Source organism: Rattus norvegicus, chromosome 5, assembly GCF_036323735.1.
Source record: "Rattus norvegicus strain BN/NHsdMcwi chromosome 5, GRCr8, whole genome shotgun sequence".
NCBI classification, from domain to species: Eukaryota; Metazoa; Chordata; class Mammalia; order Rodentia; family Muridae; genus Rattus; species Rattus norvegicus.
This window is the reverse complement of record NC_086023.1, coordinates 6063138-6079871: the sequence shown is the minus strand read 5'-3', so window position 1 is coordinate 6079871 and position 16734 is coordinate 6063138. Positions and strand designations below refer to the sequence as shown.

Below are 16734 nucleotides of genomic sequence, written 5' to 3'. Positions count from 1 at the left end.
AGGTCACTGTTGCCCTCTTTCTAGAATGGGGGGATTTCTGAGCATTGCAGGTTTACTTCTTATACAGACTTCTGTTGCTTTAGTTAGTAAGCTTTTTTATAGAAATGGCCATTGCATAAGATGAAGATGTAAGTTTGAATTATTTAGTAGTTTGTATTTTGAAAATGCTGACATTGTACTGCAGAGAGAGCTCTTTGCTTATAAGGTTTTTTGTTTTTTGTTTGTTTGTCTGTTTTTTATATAAATTGCATAAGAAGCACAAACCAAATCACAGACAAGACAGATGTTGGGCACATCTCATTCTAGCATGAATGATCTCTCTGGGCTTCTTTAGTTTGGTTTTATCCATTTCTTTTGATACACTACTGTCTCATTTCATCTTAGCCCTCCCTGAGCCTCTCTTTTCTCTAACACAGGTGGTGTGGGCTACAAGTAGCAGAATAGGCTGTGCCATCAATCTGTGCCACAACATGAACATCTGGGGGCAGATATGGCCCAAGGCTGTCTACTTGGTGTGCAATTACTCTCCCAAGTAAGTAGACAGGGCAATAATTTCTAATGGATAGTTTTCTTACTGTGAAAATAATTTTGTAATCCTGATTTTTCTAATTTTCAAGGTACATTCATAAAGCATATTGGTTTAATTCCATTATCTTCCATTGCAGTGATTATAGTAGATTAAGTCAATGCATAAAGGGAAAGGATTATTGAAATCTAAAGAAATAAACATTTTTTGTGTTTAAGCTTCATTTGTTTTGCCATTTAGGTGTCCAAATTTACTGATTTTGATGAGAGGTTTTCAGCTACCCATAGTTGAGATATATGTTTTACATATGTGAAGAAGACATGAAAGATTTATGTTAAAAATTTCACACATCTTTTCTGAGAATCAGATTTAATTATTAAGATGCATAGGATAGGTACATATTCTGAATTCAGTTTTTTATATATGTTTGATTTTTAAATTTTTATTAACATGTCAAGTTAGTTTGAAAATTTTCAACATAACGAGGCAGTTAAGCTTAAACCAAAAGGAATCCATACCAAATATATGCAGAAATCTCTATCTTAAGATGCCTATGTCATTACTCAGGAAAGGATTATGTAATGATGTTTGCATGTCTTAGTAGTGCTGTAAGACGATGCTTTAATGGAGTGGACCATCTCTTTAGGGGAAATTGGTGGGGTCATGCCCCTTACAAACATGGAAAACCTTGTTCTGCTTGCCCGCCCAGTTTTGGAGGAGGCTGTAGAGAAAACTTGTGCTACAAAGGTCAGTGTTCCACGGGTATATTTTCACTTTGAAACCTTTGTGTGTCAGCTCTGTATAGCACTTTGCATGTTCCTGCAGGGTGTTGCAAAAAAGGCTAGGGTTTGCCACATGTCCATGAGGCCTGGAGTGGAATCCCCAGTGCCAAGAAATTAAAAAGGAGTCTAAACCCACATTAGTTGTCAGATGAACCAGAGCACCAGTTCAAGCACTTTGAAGAGGTGATTTTTAAATATGAATAATTATTTCAACTTGTTTTTAAAAGATTCATATAAGGAATCCATTGTGACAGGGATCATGTGCCTACAGAACAGTAACAAGAGTTTTAAACAACTGCTTCTAACACCTATTTCTACCCCAGAAAGATAGTATATATCTTAAAAGGCATCTTAATGTGTTGCTGTGAGATGTCTCCTCAGCTGTCATGTTTAAAGACTTAACACATTAACATAAAATTGGTGGTGTCAAACAAATTTGAAGTCTAAATATGAAAATATGGGACTTAGGAGGTAGAATGCTTGCCTAGCATGCAAGAAGGCCTGGACTGAATCCCAAACAGCAGCAGTAGTCAGACACGCCTTTAATCTCAGCACTATGAAGGAGGAAGCAGGAAAATCAGGAGTAAAAACTCATCCTCAGCTCTATTGCAGTTCACAGCCAGCCTGAAATACCTTAAATCCTGTCTCAGAACCATGTAATATGAATAAAATGCCCTGTTAATGATGCCTGAAGACATCATTTGTATGTCAAGGATTTGGGTAAAGCCATGATCTTGGCCATCCATGTGGCTATGTTTTACCTTATATTTCCTATATTTTGATGACAAAATGGAGGTTGATGTAGATCAGGTCTATTAGAAAGGCTGGAAGCATGTTCCTTTCCTGCTCAACACTCATGAAAAGCCATGTGTTGTTTGTATTCATGTCTGAGTGCTCCTCGGAAGTGATAAGTGGACCAGAAGTACCCATTCTGTCTCCCTATCAACTGTCCCTATTTGGTTTCCTTGCCCAATTTGCAGTATGCCCTCCAGTGATGGTCTTTGTACATATACCTTCAAAGCTGCACCTTCTCTGCCCTTCACCAATAATTGGTGTATCCCTCTTAAAACCAACACTCCTCTTTGTCCACACCTTTCTTCTAGGTTCTGAGTTTAAGAATACAAATGAAAATACACACTTTTTTTTACAGCAGGACAGCAATAAGCTCTTGTTATAGGCCAACCCAGGGTGGGAGAGTTTAGTGCCAACCTTGAAACTATTCTCTATTTAAAGTGGAAATCTTTGCATCTTGAAGTTTATTTTAAAAGTCAGAAAATCCAGTCCATAGGAATTGATGCTTGAACAAATAACAAGGGCTTACCCACCCTTTAGGGGATATTTTCAGTTGGAGGAGGGGGTCGAGATACAGATTTCCTAAGCCCTGGCGCTATTAGAGAACAGGGTTGGTTTCATGTGTCTTTGTGAAAATCAAACACTGATGCCATACTAGAACTAGATTAGAGATGATTCCATTAGACATTAGCTAGGTCCAACTACACACACACACACACACACACACACACACACACACACACACACAGATTGAAGGCTAATATGTGCATTTCACTTCAGTGTGGTATACACAACCATTGCCTGTGCCAAAAACCTGTGCTGAAAAGAGTACTGTATTTGTAGGTTTTAATTATTTAGGTGTAGAAAAGCATTTGTATAATAATTTGTGCTTATGTAAGTAAAATCCATATTTTTCAATCTTTTCCCTCTGGCAGAAGGGTCGGACCAGTATTATACCCCTCAAGAAGAAGAAACAAATGAAATTGAACGGCAGGAGTCCCAGGTCCATGACACTCATGTTCGGACAAGATCAGATGATAGTAATAGAAATGACGTCATCAGCACTCAGCAGATGTGTAAGAGCTTAATCACATATCAGATGCTTAGACTTTGCATGGATGATAACTCTCCTAGCTTTATTTGCACATTTTCATAATGTCAGAATATGTTTTAGCTTGGCAATGGCAGCACATCCCTCTTTTAATCCTAGTATCCGGGAGGCAGAGACAGGTTCCAGGCCAGTCTGGTCTACAGAGTGAGATCCAGAACAGCCAAAGCTACATAGAGAAACTCTTATCTCAAAAAGAAAGAAAGGAAGTAAGAAAGAAAGAAGGAAAGGAAGGAAGGAAGAAGGAAAGAAAAAATAGCATATCTTAATAGTATGTAAACCCCATTTTAGAACTATTGGAATTATTAAAACTATCTGGGTTTTGTTTGTTTGTTTTGTTTTTAGCTCAGATTGTTTCTTGTGAAGTAAGATTGCGAGACCAGTGTAAAGGGACCACCTGCAACAGGTGGGTGTCAGTTCAATGTCCGCTGACAAGTTAAAAGAACTGTGTGCATTCTGTGCTGGTGTTCAGAAAACTAAAGTTTCTTTCTCACGACCTTCACTTAGATATGAGTGCCCTGCTGGCTGCTTGGACAGTAAAGCTAAAGTCATTGGGAGTGTACATTATGAAATGGTAAGTGGAAATGAAAATTATTCTAGGATGCAAGCTCTTCATACAGTTATCTATTTTTAATGTGGAAATTGCAACTTATATCAACTGTATTATATTTTCCTCAGAAATGTCTATTTAGGTTAAGGTTATAGTCATTCGCTTCTTCATATAGAGCTTTAATATCTTCTATCTCTTCCTTCCCTGAAAGCAATCCAGTATCTGCAGAGCTGCCATTCATTATGGGATAATTGACAATGAAGGCGGGTGGGTAGATGTCACTCGACAAGGGAGAAAGCATTACTTCATCAAATCCAACAGAAATGGCATTCAAACAATTGGGTAAGAATCCAAACAAGTTATTCTCTTGGATGAAACGAAATTGTACAGAGCTAACATATTTTTGACCCAATCGTAGAAGAATTTATTAGTTCTCTAATTTTTCAAAATTCATTTTAACTTAGTTTCCATACATACAAGGATGGGATCTTTTTGTTTTGAGGCTTAATAAAATTCTTAGTTTCCCGGGGAAAGTAAGAGGTAAAAAAAAATGAAGATATCTTTAATGCAATTCTTGACTAGGTGAAGCTAGTTTCAAGTATCACATGGTGGATGACATCATGTGATGTCCTGTGGCAAGATACTAGCATTTTTGAAGTTAAACTCTTAGGCATGCAATGGGTCATGCTACTGAACAGATATATGGTAAAAACAGAGGAGGATCTTGACTTCAACTTCTGTAGGAGTAGAGCCTGTCTCAATCGACTTAAGGTAGAAGCAGTAGATAAACTGGTCCTGAGCCTGCATGTGAATGCTCACCTCCTCACGCATATTTAATTGCTTTAACATGGAAATGATGGCAGCTCCAGTTATGGAAGAACCCTGTGGCAATGTGGAAGGAAAAACCAATGGGGAACAGCTTGGGATTATTTTAATGCTTTACAATTTTTTACTGTGCAAATTTATGTAATGATATTTTCAGGCATGTATTTAGCATAGTTGGAGCACATTCCCCCATATTTCATATGCTAATTAGAGGCAACTTTAACTCAAAAGATATCTCCATCAAACTGGCCTAGAGGGATGTCTGTGGGAGCATTTTCTCGATTAATAATCAATGTGGGAGGATCTAGACCACTGTGGGTGGTGCCAGCCCTAGGCAGGTGGTCCAGAGTTGCATAAAATGCTAGCAATCCATGAGAAACAAACTAGGAAGCAGTGTTTCTTCATTATGACCTCTGTTTCAATGTGTGCCTCTTAGTTCTTTCCCTTTGCGATAGACTATAACCTGTAAACGAAAATAAACCTTTTAATCCCCCCTCAAAAAAAATTCTTAGTTTTCAAGAGATTCAATAAGTATATTAAATGTATAGTTAGTCTCTGGGCTGAAGAGATGATTCCTTGGTTAAAATCACCTTACTCTTTCAGAGGACCAGAATTTGGCTCCCAGCACTCACACTAAAGGGAACAACTGTCTGTAATTACAGTTGCAGGGAATCCAACTACCTCTTCTTGGAATTGTCAGGCACCAATCAAGCATATGATGAACATAAATACATATGCAAATAGGCAAAACTCTTACAAGTATAAAATATATTTTTAATTATATATAACTTTTAAAGTAAAGGAATACATCTTTCAGCTATGACAGAAAATACCTTAAAGAAGGCTAATTTGTTGCATGTTATTTAATGCAATGAAATATTTTATTTCATGCAATGGTAATTTGGCTAATACAATAAATATGATTACTAAGTAAGAGAAGATTTTAAAGAATTAAGCATGCAATGTACTCTTATCATTTTTGCTTGTTTATTTAAGTGCAATTTAAACACAGGAAAAGCTTTGATTCACTTTCTGAGTGTTTCAAAAATTTAGTATGATGTGTCTCATTCTAAAAGGGAACATTTTCATGTGTGCTTCAAAGTAAAGCAGTGTACCCTTTTGAAATGTCTTTGAGTAGTGTCATTTTTTTCTACGTAAAAGACAATATTGAACTTCACAGAAGAAACTTTCCTTAGAGATTGGAACATATATTCCTTGTAAGTGTGAAATTGCATGAACTTTAACAGATGAAATTGGAATTCATTGCTGAGTATAGTGGTGCACTTCCTAATCCCAGCATTTGGGAGACAGAAGTAAGCATATCTCTGAGTTAAAGGCCAGCCAGTGAGTGTCAGGACAGTCAGGACTCATGGTGAGACGCTGTCTTGAAAAAACAACAAAAAATGGAATTCATAATTATAAAAAATAAACTTTAGAATGCTCCTTTCAAATCGGTGTCCTGACATTCTGTGTGTATAGTTATGTGGTTTTACTCATTGACAACGTCTCTTCTTAGTACAATTTATTAGTTTATTCACTTAGGAAAATGCATAAATCATGATTAATAAATTATAGTCATTATTGAAGCAGCATTATTGAACTGGTAATGTTATTCTAAGGGACAGTCTATCTTAAACTTCATTTTTGACTATCATAGAAGTACTAATGAAATATTAAATGTGATACATTTTTAGTTTCTGCATTTTGTGAAGAGAAAGATCTTAATTTGTAGGATCACTTAAATGAGGAATATTAAGCACTGAATATGAAACTGGTAGAAATAAACTATTAAGGTTTTACATCTTTAATACTAAACAAGATGAAATATCACTTGCAAATTAAACAAAGCTCAATAACATGATTTTTTTAAAAAAAAATTTAGTCTATGCTATCCTGTTAAAAATTATAATATATCGTGGTACATCTAATCTTATTTCCATTTTTTGACTGGATGATTCATACAATAAGATGTTTATTCATTTACTGAAGACCTTTTAACAAAAGTGAATAATTGAATAAATAACAGTTGTCATTTTGAGACATTTAAGACAGTTGTCATTTTGCAATTTTTTATGTTGATTCTTTAGACTTAAACTGTCTGTGAAAAAAGGACGAGTCTATAGATTTACTGTGAATAAATGATGTGTGCTTACACTATTTGTCCAGACAGTTAACAAATGTTTTTAAAGATTTAAAGTCCTAAGCAGTACCAGGAGTTACATTGTATAAAGCCCAAAGTGATTGACATTTCTTTTTTTTTTGTCCTCAGCAAATATCGTTCTGCTAATTCCTTCATAGTCTCCAAAGTAACAGGTTAGCACTATTTTCTTAACTTGTTCTCTTACTTTGTATGGGATGTTTTGTAAAGGAATTCACTTATTTTCTGCCTTCATTCTTCAGTTCAAGCTGTGACATGTGAAACCACAGTGGAACAGCTCTGTCCATTTCATAAACCTGCTTCACATTGCCCCAGGTAACCCTTTTCAGAGTTTCTTATCCTTGTAATAAATTTAGCAATTTGCATATGTGCACATGTATCTGCATAGTCACTTAATGTGTACCACTTTGGTCTGTAATACCCGTTTTTATAAAATTCTGGTTCTAAGGTTTAGAATTTTTTATGATCTAGTCTTGCTTCTTAGAGGGAGTAACAACATGTGCCCCAGAACCTCTACTGGAATTTATGCATGTGATCACATGTAGATGTGCCACACAGGGTTTGTACTAGTTCACATAATCTATTATAATAAATGTCACATTGGGTTGTATAATCATCACGAATTTATTTGTCATATTGCTGAAGATTTGAAGTCCAAGATCAAGGTGCCACTGACTTGATCACTGATGTGACTCTCTTTCTAGCTTGTAATTGTCCTTACATGATGTGAAGAGTTCTTTCCCTTCCACCCTTTTTGCAGGGGCACTAATCCAAGTGGATAAGAGTTCATCTCTTCCGACCTCATTTAGCCAAATTCACTCCACAAAGGCCCTGCCTATCTCCAGAGTAATGTGGGTTAGGATGCATGTGGGACTGTCTATAACATTCATTCTACAACAATTTCTTCTAACAGAAATCAATGTGATTCACACTTAACATTGACATGTGATTCCTAAATTAGAGGAATTTAATTGCAGCTGGTAACCTAAAATAATGCCAATTAGATAGGAAAAGGATTCTTCTTTTGCTGTGTATTGGGAGGCTCTTGCTTTCAGATGTGGTGTGAACAACTTATCTTAAACATAGACACAGTTATCCTGTATCCTTAAAGGAACTACCTCAAAAAGTATGGGAAGATGCACAATTTACAGAATTTTCATGTCCTCAAGGAACCCAATAACCTTTGAAGTAAATATTAAATATATAATTATTCTTCTTCAATATTGATGTAACCTTATATGCCTCACTGTGAATAATTCAAAATTTAAATACCTTTTGAAAGCCTAAATGAATGATGAGCAATTTTATTCACAGCTTATAAGCAAATGGGAGTCAAGTTCTGGCTATTAGATCACCCCTTATCAGGAACATATGGAATAATAGTACAAAGAGCATAAACAAGCACCTCGCCCCATCTTTCTTTACTTGAACTTGTTCAAGAAGGAAGAGGATCAAGTTGCAGCTGTTGGTGCAGACAGTTAGGGGTAAGAACACAGTTTATACACACAGCATGAGCCTAGGGAAAGGTAGGTGGTTTGATAGCCATAGGAGGAAGACGAACTCCCATTAGTTTTTACATTTAATGAGATCATTTCTAGTCAGTGGGGACATATTTCAGCTTTCAGAATCTCCAGCCATGTTCTTTATAATAATCCACCCTCCAAAAATTATTTATCATTTACCTTTAAATGGTTTTTGACTTATGTATTCAACAAAGTATACATAGTATTGAGTGTTATATGATGTTACAAAAGTTTTTGAAGTAACAACTAAAGTTATTTCTTGAGGAGGATATATCTTAATTGGTAAGGGTATTATTACTGTTTTTATTATTATTATTACTGATATTATTAGAAAACGCATGGATGTGATCATGTTCAAGGTATTTTCATATAGTTACAATGGTGAGTCATGTATACTATGTAAAATAATGTTTTTACAGTTTTAAGTAAAACTATTTGTGTGTTGTGGAGGGGAAGAACTATACACGCAGAGATACACAGAGGCACATGCAGACACACATAGGGAATACCAATTAAGAAGTAATATGGTTTTTTAAAAATATGAATTGATAGTTTCTTGAATTCTAAGAATGTATTTCATTATTATGAACTGGATGTTTCAACTTAAAACCAAACTTTTGGAAGCTTTTTAAAAATTAGCATAGTCAATCAGATATTAAATGTCAATAGGCTATCACAAGAAAGAGCATTCCATGCAGAGAAGAGAAATGTAAAGGCCCTGAGGCATGAGCACATAGCATATTTTGTATGTTGCAGGAATAACTAACCTTGACCAGAACAAGGAAATGAGGTAGAAGAGTCATGTATAAATTTACCAAATGAAGAAAATATTGTAAGGATCTGCTCATTTATTTTCAATTAGGGAGAAGGCCTTTGGGATTATTAGAAGGGATCGATGGCATGTTAGGACTTCCATCTTTAGTTTAAATACATGTAAATTGATGGAGGAGAATCAATTCAAGCAAAGTCAAAAGGGAGGTTGCTACTGTAAGTAACACAATGGCTGATCTGTACTTACCATGATTTAAGCTCATTGAGGGATACCCTGAGCATGGTTGCATTAAATGCAAGTGGTAAGAATTACTGTCCAGTTGCATGTAAGGCACTAGATAAAGAGGAACCTCTTTACAATAAAGGCTTTGTAAAAGATTCCTGCAATAGTGGATTTACATTGTGTTGTGATGGGAAGTGCACAGAAGAGCAGGACTTGATAGGAGATAAATTTTATTTTGTGCCAGATAAGATTGAGATATTTGTTAGTTGTAAGAGGAAGTGTTGAGAAAGCAGCAGGCATTCACAGTGCAAATAAAGACATTCCAGCCAAAGATGTGAACCGGAAATTAACTGTTTGTAGATGAAACTAAGACCATGACCCTGAACAAGACACTTAAGTTGTGAATGAAGCAGATAGTGAATGACAGTCTGGCACACTGATTTGCCGAGTCATGCCTTTATTAAATTCTGCCAACACTGAGTTTCAAATGCAGTTCCACGGGGCTTTGTTTATGCTTTTTTCTGCTTTAAATCCTGAAGTCTGCTGACTAAACATAAACAAAAACCCAAACAACAACAACAAAACATGGACTTAAGTGAAAGGAAGCACTGTGCCAAGTGCTGGCTCATGCCATAGATCTCTTGTAGGAGAGATGAAGGTAAGTAGACCCTTCATACTGACTTCATTTCTATATAGATTTCATGTATAAGAAGCACTGAACATACCAGCTCTTTATGTGTTTGTTTTTCAGAGTATACTGTCCTCGCAACTGTATGCAGGCAAATCCACATTATGCTCGTGTAATTGGATCTAGAATTTATTCTGATGTAAGTATGCTAACTTATGCAGTTCCCAATATCTGTGAGGATCTAAATATATGTGCTTATTTAGGTCTGCATATATTCCCTATATAATCATGGGATTGTTTCTGAACTGCTATACATATTTTCAGAATAGCTAATTATAAATGAATATTTACATAAAATATGCTTGTATAATTATTTATTTTCACTATTTTACTGCATGTCTTTCCTGTTTATCAGACCCTAAAGGACAGGGCCTGGAGGCATTCTTAGGAAAAAAAATTCAGTTTGTTTCTCCCCAATCTTTCTTTTGGTTCTTCTGTGTCTGAAATATGAACTGGATATATATATATATATTTCTTTTTCATATGCTCATTGCCGAGGAGGCATTTGACACATAATAAAAGGTCACATACAGGTAGTTTGTTGTTGTACATATAAAAGGGAACTAACTGCAAGCACATTGTAATGTGGGACTTCAGGGTAGTTAGAACAGGAGCTCTAGTGGCAATGGCTTCAGAATGAATACACTCATTGCAGGTGCCTTTTGGAGTATTGATCACTAGAGGGTTTTAGGAATATCAGTTCTAGTGAGAACTGTTGGTGAGTGTAGATGCAGCAGGCACCAGAGACAGCTTTGCTGGGTTCTGTACACATAAAAACTACTGTTATTAGGAGGGAGGAAGGCAGAGCAAGTGAGAGGAAAAAGGAATAGACTATCCCACAGAGATAGAGATTTTGTATTTTCATGATGATGGATTCAGATTTCATGCAGCGGATATTTGGAAGGCTTTGCAGATTTTAAAGGAGTTACAAAAAAAAATATAGGAAGTCTCATGGTGATGTATGAAGTCAGTGAAGTAGTCTAGAAGTTTGATTCCACAAGGAAACCTGAATTATGTACTTTTCTCTTACTTTTTTTTTTTATCAGTCAGTTAAGGACCAAATCCTTCCCAGTTCAGCTCCCCTTTTGATGTTGATCCCAAGCTTCTGGCCTCATGTTTGCTTCAGGAATTCACTCATCCATGCATTTGGGTTCAGATTTTTACACCTAAAATACATCTTTTTGAAAATTATGTCATTGTCATGCCTTTTATTTCTCAAGTGTTACTATTTGCTTTGTGAGGTGGATAGTGAGCTAAGATGCCAGCCTTCTTTCAACTCTTTTTTCACTTTGGCCTCACTTTGTTACTAGGCAATGTGACCTTTGTGATGATTAATTGTGAAGTTCTTTGGAGGCAGCAGCTGTGTGATTCAGTTGCTGTTTTTTGTCTGCCAGGCAACACAGAGTCAGGAGATAGAACACAAAAAGGAGTCACTCTTTAGAGGTTTTTCCTTAAAGTTCCATAACTTCTCATTTTAGTCATGTCTGATGAAGTCTTTCAAAATCCCTTCCCCACTATTCTGCCTGTAAGGGAAGTTAACCGTCTACCCTGAGATGATTTTAAGACCCTATCTAAAACCTGCCGATAATATGAGCTTAGTGAGCTGGAAGATTCTTATCCCACAGTAACTGCAGAGCTGTAGACTAAGCCTCCCAATCTTCTTAGCTCCATAAGATATGTAGTCTCTCCAGTTAAATTTGGTATGGAATGGTAGGGAGGAATCACCCAGCTTTCCTCCTGTTGCCTTCTCTTCCCCTGCAAGTTGCTCTCTTTCTGCTTGTAGAGCTCAATGAATGTTATGTTTCCAGCTACTATGGGTATCTTTTTTGTAGTTTACTACAGAGCATACTAATTCGGACTATGCTCAAAATTCTGCTATATTCACGAATGAAATGCATCATTTCAATAATATATTCTTCTAAAGTATGGGTAGGAAGAAACTTGACCTCTGAATGCAGGGAGAATGCCTGTTGACTGCATGCTTGAGAGCGAAACAGCACTCTAAAATACCTACAGGATTAATCATCATCACATGGAAGCATTTCTGGTGGCTTGAGGGGAGAATGCTGATTACACTATTTCAATAAAACAAGAAGAATACTGAAATGTGCAAAAATTACTTTTAATTTAGTCTATTATGAGCATCTTGCATTCAGTGACCAATGAAGCATTTAACCTGCTGTGTGAGGTGCCTCCACCTCAGAGGAAGGACGTGAAGTCTTTGACATTCTGCATTTCTAAGAGAGCAAAGAACAGAAGAAGGATTAGACATCCTAGCCTTCAGGCTCTAGGAGCTAATAAATCCTGACTGATGCCCAGGGGTCAGCGCACTGTGATAAAGCAAGGTCAGGCACAGTCATGCACACTAGTGTGAACTTTAGAAGTTTTAGAATTCATCCCTATTGTGAACTGAGAAAAGAACCCAACGGACACCTGCAACAGGTTGGGGAAAGACTATTGGGAGGAAAAATGGATTGTAGGTTACTGAAACAAGCCAGGTCCTTCCTATCCTTGATAACCAGCTATTGATTCATTTCCATAGAACATTTTGATGGAAGCCAATATTTAGATTGAGAGAAGACTTTCATGGTCCAAAAGTAAGGTTTTTTACTTTGGAAGACAGTAATTATAAACATTGAAAATTTGGATCAGAGACATTAAATAAAGCTTCCCCTACATGGAATTCTTGTTTAGCTTGAATTTTGTAGCTGAGTATGTGAGCACAGCATAGTAAAATGTCTGTGCATAGATTATTTTCATCAGGAAAAATATTTATTATATTCTGACAAATATATCTTAGATATGTGAAGAGCTACGGTTGAGTTGCTTATACGTAAAATTGGAAGTAGGGAGGGAGGGTCATTTCCTCTATATTGTGACTGTTCCATCACACATGTCCCAGTATCTCCCAGCAAAAGTTGAGAATTATGAATGGTGACAAATAGTGCTTGAAGAAATGGAAGGAATTAATTTGGTCTGTATTACTTTGGTTTTAAAATTCTGCTGGGACAGAGCAAGTATTTCCAATATTGGTGGTGGTGAGATTTCATATGCCAGCTATGTTTAGCCTCTACATTCAAACTTGCAAGAACTGGTTTGATGTATTACTTCCCAAATACCACATTATGTGTGAAATATTATGCAATAGCTGCTCACTGGCTATACTACAGAGTGGTAGCTAGGCAAGTCAGCATGGAATTTCTTCCTAATGGTAGTGATTGTCTTCACTTGCTCAGCTGTCTAGTATCTGCAGAGCCGCAGTACATGCTGGGGTGATTCGAAATCATGGTGGTTATGTGGATGTCATGCCTGTGGATAAAAGAAGGATGTACACTGCTTCTTTTCAGAATGGAATCTTCTCAGAAAGGTAAAGTCTAGCAAAACATATACTATTTTACATTTTAGTAGACTCTTTTACTTGTTGCTACTCCACAGTTCTACTTAGAGTACTGTCTGAGTGACTGAACTATGTGTTTCCTTTGAGCCCTTGCATGGCTGCTGTTCCTTCTGGGATGAGAGGAGCTGTAGTACCATATGTGGCTGTCTCTGGCAGGCTTATGAAGAAACAACATGGAAATCAGATTACTCGGAGAACTACTCTTTTTTTAATTGATCTTATAAAAAGGAAATTACCTTCATCCTCTTTCAGATTTTCTAGATTAGCTTTTATATTTCTTTAGAAGTGTGCAAGGCACTGAGTATTTCACTAATCCAGTTATATGCCAAAATATTTGACCAACACAATGAGTCTTCTTTTCCCTAGAATTAATTTCTATTTTTTTACTGCTTTATATTTTTTATTAGATATATTTACACTTCAAATGTAACCCTTTCTCTTTTTCATAGACACCCTATCACATCCTCCCTGCTTTTATGAGGGTGTTCCCCTTCCTCAACCTCCCTCTTTCTCGAATACCCACCCTGACATTTCCTTACTCTGGGGGGGGGAGTCCAGCCTTGGCAGAACCGTTGGCTTCTCTTCCCACTGGTGCCCAACAAGGCCATCCTGTGCTACATAGCCATGGGTCTGTCTATGTCTACTCTTTGGGTAGTGGTTTAGTCTGTGGGAGCTCTGGTTGGTTGGTGTTGTTGCTCTTATTGGGCTGCAAGATCGTTCAACTCCTTCAATGCTTTCTCTAACTCCTCCAATGGGGACCTTGTTTTTAGTTCAATGGTTTGCTGCAAGCATTCACCTCTGTATTTGTCATGCTCTGGCTGAGCCTCTCAGAAGACAGCTATATAAGGCTCCTGTTAGCATGTAATTCTTGGCTTTATCAATATTGTCTAGGCTTGGTGACTGTATGTGGGCTGGACCTCCAGGTGAGGCAGGCTCTGAATGGCCATTACTTCAGTCTCTGCTCCAAAGTTTGTTTCCATGTCTCCTCCTATGAATATTTCTGTTCCCCCTTTTAAGGACTGAAGCATCCACACTTTGTTCATCCATATTTTTGGGCTTCATGTGGTATGTGAATTGTATCTTGGATAATTGGAGCTTTTGGACTGATATCAACTTATCAGTGAGTGCATACATAGTGTGTGGGGTTTGTGCGTGTGCATGTGCGTGTGATTGGGTTGCTTCGCCTAGGATGATAATTTCTAGTTCCATGCATTTGCCTATGAATTTCATGAAATCATTGGTTTTGATAGCTGAGTAGTTCTTCATCGTATAGATGTACCATATTTTCTGTATCCATTCCTCTGTTGAAGGGCATCTGCATTCTTTCCAGCTCCTGACTATTATAAATAAAACTGTTATGAACATTGTGGAGCACGTGTCCCTGTTGTATGTTGGAGCATCATTTAGGAATATGCCCAGGACTGATGTAGCTGGGTTCTAAGGCAGTACTATGTCCATTATTCTGTGGAATTGCCACACTGATTTCCAGAGTAGTTGTACCAGCTTGCAATCCCATTAACAATGGAGGAGTGTTCCACCTTCTCCACATCCTTGCCAGCATCTGTTGAGACCTGACATTTTGTTGTTAGCCATTCTGCCTGGTGTGAGGTGGAATCTCAAGGCTGTTTTGATTTGCATTTCCCTGATGAATACGGATGTCAAACATTTCTTTAGGTGCTTCTCAGCCATTTGTTATTCCTCTGCTGAGAATTCTTTGTTTAGCTCTGTACCCTATTTTTAAGTAGGTGTATTTGATTCTCTGTAGTCAACCTTCTTGAGTTCTTTAATTAAATTGGATATTAGCCCTTATCAGATGTAGGATTGGTAAAGATCTTTTCCCAATCTGTTGGTTGCTGTTTTGGCCTAATGACAGTGTCATAAACATAGTTTGTTTGCATAGTGGATTACTTTTATGGATTTCCATATATTGAACCATCCCTGAATCCCTGGGATGAAGCCTACTTGATCATGTTTATGTGTTCTTGGATTCAGTTTGCAAAATTTTATTGAGTATTTTTGTGTCAGTATTCATAAGGGAAATTGGTCTGAAGTTCTCTTTCTTTGTTAGGTCTTTGTGTGGTTATGGTGCAAGCATAATTGTAGCTTCATGAAAGGAATTGGGTAGTGTTTCTTCTGTTTCCATGTTGTAGAATAGTTTGCAGAGTATTGATATTAGGGTCTTCTATGAAAGTCTGATAGAATTCTGTACAAAACCCATCTGGTCTGGGCTTTTTTTTCTGGTTGGAAGACTTTTATTAACTGCTTCTATTTCTTTAAAGGTTATGGAACTGTTTAGATGATTTATCTGATACTGATTTAACTTTGGTACCTGGTATCTGTCTAGAGAACTTTCCATTCACTCCAGATTTTCTAGTTTTGTTGAAATAGGCTTTTGTAGTAGGGTCTGATGATCTTTTGAATTTCCTCAGTATCTGTTATGTCTCCCTTTTCATTTCTGATTTTGTTAATTTGGATACACTCTCTGTTCCCTCTAATTAGTATGGCTAAGGATTTAGCTATCTTATTTATTTTCTCAAAAAGCCAGCTGTTCATTTGGTTGATTCTTCGTATAGGTTTTTTTTGTTTGTTTTGTTTTGTTTTTGTTCCTTTTTGGTTGATTTCAACCCTGAGTTTGATTATTTCTTGCCTTCTTGGATATATTTGGTTCTTTTTGTTCTAGAGCTTTTAGAACAGGGTGCTTTCTCTAGTTTGTTTTTGGAGGCACTCAGAGCTATGAGTTTTCTGTTAGCATTGCTTTCGTTGTGTCTCATAAATTTTGGTATGATGTGCCTTCATTTTCTTTACATTCTAAAAAGTCTTTAATTTCTTTATCTCTTCCTTGACCACCTTGATTTCTCTCATTGAGAAGAGTGTCATCCAGCTTCCATGTATCTGTGGGTTTTCTCTCGTTTTTGTTTTTATTGATGACCAGCCTTAGTCTGTAGTGATCTGATAGGATGCATAGAATTATTTCAATCTTCTTATATCTGTTGAAGCCTGTTTTGTGACCAATTCTGTATAGGTCAATTTTGAATAAGGTACTATGAGATGTTGAGTACAAGGTACATTCTTTTGTTTTAGGATGAAACATTTCTGTTAAATCTGTTTGTTTCACAACTTTTGTTAGTTTCTTTATGTCTTTCTTTACTTTCTGTTTCCTTGGGTGTACTTTCCCTCCTTGTGTTGTAGTTTTCCATCTATTATCATTTGTAGGGCTGAATTTGTGGAAAGGTATTGTTTTGGTTTTCTCATGGAATATCTTGGTTTCCCCATCTATGTTAATTGAGAGTTTTGCTGAATATACTACCCTGGGCTGGCATTTGTATTGTCTTAGGGTCTGTGTCACATCCTCTTAGGATCGTATGGCTTTCATAGTCTCTTTTGAGAAGTC

The 16734-nt window shown here is 36.8% G+C and overlaps 1 protein-coding gene across 4 annotated transcripts in view; it reads left to right on the top strand.

Annotated features, from left to right (window-relative positions):
* Positions 1 to 16734, top strand: part of Crispld1 (cysteine-rich secretory protein LCCL domain containing 1) — a 47296-nt gene that overhangs the window by 18394 nt on the left and 12168 nt on the right. For 3 of the 4 annotated variants that reach the window (XM_039110140.2, XM_008763477.4, NM_001134963.1), the window contains exons 5-14: positions 417 to 532; positions 1173 to 1273; positions 3036 to 3176; positions 3554 to 3614; positions 3716 to 3782; positions 3970 to 4100; positions 6853 to 6896; positions 6984 to 7056; positions 10010 to 10085; positions 13183 to 13313. In XM_039110140.2, coding sequence (XP_038966068.1) covers positions 417 to 532; positions 1173 to 1273; positions 3036 to 3176; positions 3554 to 3614; positions 3716 to 3782; positions 3970 to 4100; positions 6853 to 6896; positions 6984 to 7056; positions 10010 to 10085; positions 13183 to 13313 — 941 coding nt within the window. The remainder of the gene's footprint in view (positions 1 to 416; positions 533 to 1172; positions 1274 to 3035; positions 3177 to 3553; positions 3615 to 3715; positions 3783 to 3969; positions 4101 to 6852; positions 6897 to 6983; positions 7057 to 10009; positions 10086 to 13182; positions 13314 to 16734) is intronic. The other variant, XM_063287849.1, reaches the window with a different exon arrangement.